Source organism: Sinocyclocheilus anshuiensis, unplaced genomic scaffold (genome assembly GCF_001515605.1).
Source record: "Sinocyclocheilus anshuiensis isolate Anshui unplaced genomic scaffold, SAMN03320099.WGS_v1.1 scaffold263, whole genome shotgun sequence".
Classification (NCBI taxonomy): Eukaryota; Metazoa; Chordata; class Actinopteri; order Cypriniformes; family Cyprinidae; genus Sinocyclocheilus; species Sinocyclocheilus anshuiensis.
This window is the reverse complement of record NW_015549593.1, coordinates 1,043,986-1,052,479: the sequence shown is the minus strand read 5'-3', so window position 1 is coordinate 1,052,479 and position 8,494 is coordinate 1,043,986. Positions and strand designations below refer to the sequence as shown.

General features: G+C 38.7%; 1 protein-coding gene and 1 pseudogene across 2 annotated transcripts in view; both read right to left on the bottom strand.

Moving 5' to 3' along the window:
* LOC107658249 (serine/threonine-protein kinase LATS2-like) overlaps positions 1–4,449 on the bottom strand; it is a 17,433-nt gene extending 12,984 nt beyond the window's left edge. The window contains exons 1-3 of one of the 2 annotated variants that reach the window (XM_016446718.1): positions 4,241–4,449; positions 953–1,191; positions 465–859 (exon numbers count right to left, since the gene is read on the bottom strand). In XM_016446718.1, the coding sequence (XP_016302204.1) occupies positions 465–818 (354 nt within the window). In that variant the 5' untranslated portion in view covers positions 819–859; positions 953–1,191; positions 4,241–4,449. The remainder of the gene's footprint in view (positions 1–464; positions 860–952; positions 1,192–4,240) is intronic. The other variant, XM_016446719.1, reaches the window with a different exon arrangement.
* An 823-nt stretch (positions 4,450–5,272) lies between these two features.
* Positions 5,273–8,494, bottom strand: part of LOC107658246 (uncharacterized) — a 20,540-nt pseudogene continuing 17,318 nt past the window's right edge.

Sequence of the window (8,494 nt, the reverse complement as noted above, 5' to 3'; positions counted from 1 at the left end):
AATAAGATTTCAAGTTTTTTGTTTTAGCAAGGACACATTAAATTGATCTAATAAATTCTGTTCTTTTAAAGTATCTAATAATTAAAGAATCCTGAAAACAATGGTCATGGTTTCCACAAAGATATTGAGCAGAACATAGTATTGTAGTAGTATTGACTGCTGAAAATTCAGCTTTACCCTCACAGGAATAAATGTGTAGAGTGTATTAAAATATAGAAATCACGTTTCAAACTGTAATAATTTTTTTTTACAATATTACTGTTTTTATTGTATTTTTTATAAAATAAATGCAGCCTAGGTGAGCATAAGATTTTGGTTTTAATCTAACCAAACACATAAATACACACACAGAGGATATATAAATAAATATAATATATTTAAAAATATCTTATATCATTATTTTTATTATTTACATTATCATCTGAAATTCATATACATACATATCCAACAGAGACATTCCTTACCTGATCACAACCAGCGTTGACGAGATCCTGCAGCATCTGTCTATTGACTTCACCAGGATGTCCTGAGCTGGATCCTGGGCCTGATTCATTGGCAAAAGGCAATAGAGACTTGCGGATCTCTCGCAGGGCATTTTGGTAGTTGTTGAACTTCTGAGGCTGCCGGAGCTGTTGTTGCCTTCCAGCTTGGTCTTTGCCCTTAGAGTCCCCACCTCTGCCCCCCTCCCCTCGAGCGCTCCCTCCATGAAGCGCCTGGCTCACCAGCTTTGCAGGTTGTTTCAGTCCCTCCTTGATCTCCTGCAGGCGCTGGCGCGTGTTGCCCACATATGGGGCGGCAGGGAAAGTCTTAGGCCTCATGAGTGAACGTGCCCTGTACTCTCACACACAAATTCTTCACACTTGGAAACGACAGAAAGATTCAGTCAGTTACTCACTCACATGAAAACACAACGGCAGTACAATCGTACAGTAAGACACAAAACTGTACACACCCAGGCTCAGTCTGACCTGAATAGATAACAGGCTGCAGTGGGAAAGATGCAAGGGAAGATTAGGATTCCTGTTGTTGCTCGTCTTCGTTGCTGCTGCCTCTCTGGCTCTGGCTCGTGCCGGATGCTGGCCTACTCACATCCCAGCACCCCTTTCAGGGCTCACACTCCCCCTCCTCCCAAGACATGTGAGGGGTTACGTCTGCACACTTGTTCCATCCCAGTCTGGTATGCATCTTTGCCTGTGGAGACAGTGTTAGACAGAAGGGTCAGGCTGCGGTCCAGGCACGTCAAGACCCTGCATCAATACTCTGTCAAATGCCTGACAGTCTGAGTCTGATCGGACATTAGCACCTCTGTCATCAGGTTTATCACTAAACACATGCACATCAGCTTCATATGTGCGGTTACTCCCTTGAAGCAGAATATGCAATCAGAGGAATAGTAGCATATTCTTAATGCAGCAGCTTACATGGCCATAAGGCAAACCCTTATTGTAGATGCAAAATCAAACTTCTACACAACACAAACAGTACCAAAACATATACAACATACATTGTCTTTTGATGAAGTTTCTGTATCGTATGATAACATATACTACTGTTGAAAAGTTTGGGGTCATATTCTTTTAAAAATAAAAAATTTCAGCAAGGATGCATTAAATTGACAGTAAAGCATAACAAATGTGGCAGTAAAGACATTTATACAAAGATTTCTATTTCAGATGCATGCTGTTCTTTTAAACTATCAAAGAATCCTGAGAAAAAAAATATTTATTTTCATGGTTTATACAAATATTAAGTAGTACAACTGTTTTTAACATTGATAATATGAAGAAATGTTTCCTGATCAGCATATTAGGGTGATTTTTGAAGGATCATGTAACACTGAAGACTGGAGTAATGACACTGAAGTGTAATGAGTAATGAAAATTCAGCTTTGCATCACAGGAATAAATTAAATTTTTAGATATTTTAAAATATATAAAACTGATATTTGAACCTTGCTTGAATATTGCTGTTTTATTGTATTTTGGTGAGCAGAAGAGAATTCTTTCAAGAAAAAAAATTAATTCAAAATAATAATAATAATAATAATAATAATAATATCTTACTGACCCCAAAATGTTGAAAATGGGAATGTAGAGTGTTCTGTTCTGGAGAAACAGACTAAAAAACTACTGACCATGGTTCATGACTGTGATTTGAAATAAAAGCAAGCCCTTCGATATACCCCACTCAAACTTCCTGTTTCTATAGGAAATACCCCAAATTCAAAACAGTACAATGCCTCTCATCATGATATTCCTGAGGTCTTCAACTACCAAATGTTTCACAGCATTAATTTTTATTTCTTGTCTTCTGGTAAAAGAGGGATCCAAACACAAAGAAGAAAGGACTTTCAGAACAAACATATTTCTGGAATGCTGGTGCTCAATACTGGAAATGCATTGCTCAGTCTAGAACAAATATAGTGTAATTACATTACTGTCAAGGCTTCCAACACAATATTTTTCAATGCCTTCCATTCCTCAAGTAACAACAGCAATACACTGTACCTCCGCATTCAAACACTAATCCAAGTACACTTCAGAGAAAATCCATGAGAAAAGTAAAAGTTTAAAAGATTCTTATTCAATACACAAGTTATTAATGATGCTACATCTGTTGTATTGTACAGCTGACCACATATTACTGACTACAAATACGCTGCTGCAATAAGCCACATGCAACCAGCATAAACATTCATAGACACAGCTCTCCTGCAACATTCCTAAAAATATATATGCCATTTTAGAAAGGTTTTCTTTCATTTCAAGACACTAAAAGGTGTGATATCAAACTTCAGCTACCATTATATCCAACAGCACAATATGAAATGGATGAGTGATTGATTTTTTTACCTTTATTTTTAACTAGAGAATGATATTTGTCAAATCACTACAATCTCATACTTTTGCTTAATTATTACTCATAGGCAAAGCTAGTGGTGGGGTCACAGGGGCCCCAGATAAAATCTGATTGTCTTTTTCAGTTCCCCTGTTCTGAAAAAAAAAAAAAGATTACTTATGGGAACTGGAAGCCATTTAATTTGTATAGCTTGATCCACAAATCTTGGAAGTTTACTATGTTATGAAAATTTTGTTCTTGCACAGTATCCACATTTTCATGTAATATACATGCAATTGATACATACATATATAAGCAATAAATAAACAAATTCTGAGAACATATCATTTAAAATCCACAGTAACCATCAATACAAAAATACTTTTATTGTATGCTTTCCTGTTCTCGAGTGTTGTCATTGTCACCAAGAAGAAAGTATGAAGTCTTGAATCGACATTTGAACAGAATCATACTGACATGATATTAATTTGGCCCATCTGTGGCCGTCTTTTAAAAAAAGACCACTGTTGTTTGTTGCTTAATTTCATAATTTTATCAACACAAACTAAATATTTTGACAACTCAAAGCAGACAAATACAAGTGTAAGTATGAGGACAGACCCCACCACATGTCATCGCACATCTTACGAGAAAAAAATAAGAATAATTTTGTGGATGAATTTAATTATTCGGTTTCGAAATGTGTAATGTAATCGGTCCGTTATATTATAGTACATAATTTTGGTATAACTAAAACATTTGATTTTGGGTAAACATGTGACTGCGCGCGACTAATAAACAAAAACCAAGTAGCCTATGGTTTGTTAAAACACAACATTACCTGCAGCTCATGGAAGAGTCTATTCTATCAGTACCGCAGCCGACACGACATTTCATGCGATGTTAAAATAACTAATGTAGTCAGATCAGATGTTAATACTAGTCAACGCTAAATATTTGTTACAGTGAGTTTCGGTAAAGATTTCGTTTTATCATGTCTTCACTATCTGCTGTAAAAACGGGATATAGTCATAGGAATCATCCAAAAAGTTGTTACGTAACGTTACACGAGCTCACATTATTCTCATCAGATTAACAAACAGTAAATCTTCCAAATGCTTTAATACACACAAAGTATCTTTAAGGCGGAATAAAGTTGCAGGGGCCTAGAGGCTCCAGCGCTTTGAGGGACTGGAGCGAGAGGAACGCAGATCCGCTGGAGCAAGTCCGCATTCCAGCGCAGGGAGAATGTGCTGTTCTCGCACTGCTATCTCGCTTTAAATGAGAAAAACAACTTCCTTCCGACACTTTCAACGGTTTTGCGAGCGTAAATCGAATATAGAAATCCCTAAAAACTACCAATGCCCAGCGTTTTAAAAAAATAAAGTTTTGAGCGACTCACCATGTGATTCAAGTGGTACCTTAATCCAAGGAATTTATTTAAATTTAAGTAAAATTGTAGATTATCCGTTTGGTGTTTTGTTGCCCAAGGATCGTCCTTCGATGTCCTCTTACAAAAAGCACACAGTGCAAATCCTGGGATTGTCCTCCATTTTCTCGCCACTCACGGCAGAGTTAGAATGCAGTACAAAGTTGGACACTTACTGCATTGTTAACATTCCACAGGAGTCACGTGAGGCAGCCGTGCACGTCAGCACTGCACGCAGTGGGCGGGGCTTCCTACACTGACAACGCCGAGATTCTGATCTGATGCAAGCTAGCAGATGTAATCACTGGAAAAGGAGAATATTGACGGATTGATGTACTAGCTTCGTGTTGTTCGCTTAGACATTACAACTCATTATGATAATGATTATTAATGAATTAATTATAAAATATTTAAATAAACTTGTTTTCAGATTCTTCACTGGGCTCCTTGTTAATCAGGTTGTTGCATTGTGTCCTTTAATCAATCAGTCATTTTAGTCTCAAGTCCTAAAGGAAATCACACAAACAAAAAGGCAGACAAAACACTCCGCTTACAAGATTTGACACGTTCTGATGAATGACCGTGAAACAGGAATTTCGTAATCCACAAATACATTTCATCAACATCAGAATTTTCTGCTAAAATGTATATGAATATATGAGAACACATACATTTGATGTGCTATTATTGGAAAACTTTTTATACCTTTTGTATACCCTTTTGTTTATTTTAAATGCTGGTGTGACAATGTTTAAGAGTATAAATAAATATCCCAAGGATTCAATTAATATGAAATAATTAAATAATATATTAAGTACCTAACAAAGTATGGATGCATCATAACGATGAAATAAGCAAAATGCTGTTTAGAATAGTTTTAGATGGAGTACAGCATATATGAACTTCTTGTTTTTCATGGAATAAAGAAGACATTCATAAGAATAAAGAAGCTGAAAAGTAACAAAATACAATTTCCAATTACAAGTACTCAATTTTATGGAGACATATTCATACATGTTATACAACAGGGAGCAACATTAGATAACAGTTGTGGTAGTGAACTTTTCACATAGGACGCATGAGTAAAATGGAAAATTCAACGTAAGCATCATCACCTTCACAAACAATAACAGATAAATGGACCACACAGTTAAGTGATAGTGAGGGATACAGTACTGAAATGTGCGATGGTCAAAATCCAAAGTGAATATATCGTGCTAATGTTACTAAATGTTGATTTAACACAACTATGATCACATAGCAATGCAAATAACTGTAATTCTGTGAGACTTACACATTACACGGTAGAGTGACAAAGCAACATCAGAAGTAAAGAACAAAGTACTGCTGGATTAATGTAAAAATATAGTGTATATCTATATTGAAGCAAAAAAATGGTATAAGCATCACAGGGACAAAGGCACTGGTACTGGAATTTAAGGGCAGCTAATGTCAACATACAACTGTCTCAAACCTAGATGCCTTCTTTAGTGCCATGAATATTTTAAATTCTCAGCATACACGCTCCACTCTCGACAATACTAAATTAAAGTTAAACTATGGATGGAATGTCTTTATCAAACCAAAGCATCAACAAAGTCAGCCTAAAGACTAAGCAAGTTCCTTAAAGACTAGAGAGAAGACTGTCCAGTGAACTGTGCCTGAGGAATATGTTTGGTATAAACTAGTCCTTAGGTTGCATAAATGTTCTTAGAAAGGTTCAGATCCCAATTTTAACAACAGAAGCAAATGAAAGTCTTCTGGTTAAATTGGGAAACATTAAAGGTGCATTCAGCCAATGTACAAGTAAAAGTCGCAAAAGTGTGGCAAATAAGAGCACTCATTCCAGGGGTGCAGTAGAAATACACAGGTTATTCAAGGCACAAGCAACCTGCACTATCTTATCAAAAGTGCTCACATTGGAAGTGCGGTCTACGACTGTAAAGGGACTCTCCACTGGTCCGGTCAACATAGAATATATTCTCTTGACCATGTCTATTACCTTCCCAACATGCCTATGAACATTCGCTTTATCTGAAAGTGTGCCAACCAGCGAGACATTTTCTCCATCCTGTCCACTCTGGCAATTTTCATTGTAATTTCTACTGGTGATTTTGAGTTCGGCTTTGCGAGCCCCCACCAAGCCCTCAATGTCAAAGTCATGCTCAGCCAACACAATATCACCAGGCAGAAGCTTACAAAGGAGGCCTGAACTCTCAACAAGATTTTTGTTGCTAACGTGACCCGGTGATCCCCTCGAGACAAACGTGACCACACCCTGAGGAGCAACACCTATCACATATTTAAGCTCATTCACCATGGACTGAGCTGGCACTGTCAATGCTGTAGATGCAACCTCTTGATTCACATTCACATTGAGAGGTTTTTCCAGAGACACCCTAAAGCAGTCAATGATCACTGCACAGTCTGGGTACGTGCACCGCAAAGCTGCAGGTAGGTTTTTTCTGAGCTCCACTCTGGATGGCCAAAAAACAGCAGTGGGCACCAGGGTGGTGAACATTATATTAATAATCCGATGGACAGTCCTGGTCACGGTGGCAACCTTGACCCCGAAACAATAGGCCAAGTCTTGGTTTCTAAGATCAAGCCTGAGTCGCATTAGCGTTCAGAGCAGTTGCTGGAATTTTGAAAGCTTTGGATTTTTGTCTCCTTTCATATGTGATATGAGAAGCAACATGACAGTCTCAAACACAAAGTAATTTGGCAATCCCATATAGAAGCGAACCTTTTCTGGATAATTTCTGAATGACACCTCAGTGAGAGACATCTTTCCTATTGATTCCCTCAGCTCCATGTTCTCCTTCTTAAGAGCCTCAAGACTGGACTCATAGTCAGGGGGAATGTTTTTGACTGGGCTTCCCATTTGGTTTACACCTGAGATTTCTTCTTCTTCTACATCATCTTCAGTCTTATCATCCTCTTCATCACAACTGCTTAGTGAAGAGGAAGCACTTTCTGTCTGTTCTTGATTTCTAGTCTGGCCATGGTCCACCAAGAAATGCCCTTGTCCTTGCAGGAAGAGCAAAGCATTGGCTGCCTCCACTTGTGCCTCTTGTTTATCATACATTTCACAGGCACTTGCTTCCTTCATATTTAGCGACAGTGGCGCTGAAGTGAAAATGGAAGGAACATAGTCTGGGGATCTAGGATTTTTCACTTGTTTTCCTGTAAACAGAACAAGAATACATTAAGTTCTATATTATAATGCAAAAAGTAACAACAAAACGCACCTCTGAAAAGTAGTCACACTTGTGATTTACTCTGTAAAAAATGCACGAAAATGCAGAGCAATCAGACACGATCAAGTAGTCTCTGATGAGGTCTAGTGTTGTCAAAAGTGCCGATGTCGGTACTGAAATTTAAAAAATGTGACGATACCAGCATTTCCCGCTGACATTTTGAGTGCTGTTGTGTGGATTCTCAAACACCTCTGATTGGCCATTGTGTTCTTGCACTCAACAGATATGTCGATTGGCTACGCCCTCGTGTGTATCTCTTTAAGTGCTCGGTGAAGAGCGCGAAGCGATGATCTTTGGCCCTGTCCCAAATGGCACATTTCATGTGCACTTGCGGTCTTGCGGACTTACAATGGCCGCCGCATGTGCGTGTCCGTTAAGTCCACAAGACCGTATGGGTGTCCCATTCATCATTTTAGCTTTCAGAAGGGTGCTCGCGAGTGCTCCGCAGCAGACTTCAACCCGACAGTCAAAGCGGCATTACGTCATGAAAATGCGGACTGAGAGGAAAACCTCGAGGGTTTACGCCCTGTCCCAAATGGAACACTTCATGTGCACTTTCGGTCTTGTGGACTTACAATGGCCGCCACGTGCGCGTGTCCGTTAAGTCCACGAGACCGTATTGTGTCTCATTCGTCATTTTAGCGTTCAAAAGGGTGCTCGCGAGCGCCCCCTTTGCGGCCGTCATGCGCCCTCGATCCGCACTTCTGCTGAGCCCGCACTGGGGCGAGCGAATGTGTCACACGTTTTAAACTCAACAAACTGGTAAAATACATATATCAAGAGCATGCTCACAGATGAAAACAGTGAACAAAACAGCGTTGGATGAACTGGATTAGAGCCCTGTACGGGCCTCAAATATAGGCCCTAGCCAGTCTTTTTTTTTCCCTTTTCCCAAAAAAGCTTATACTACTGTTTCAGCTATTAAAATAGTTCAGTTTTGTATGTAATGGAAAAGTGATTATATTTC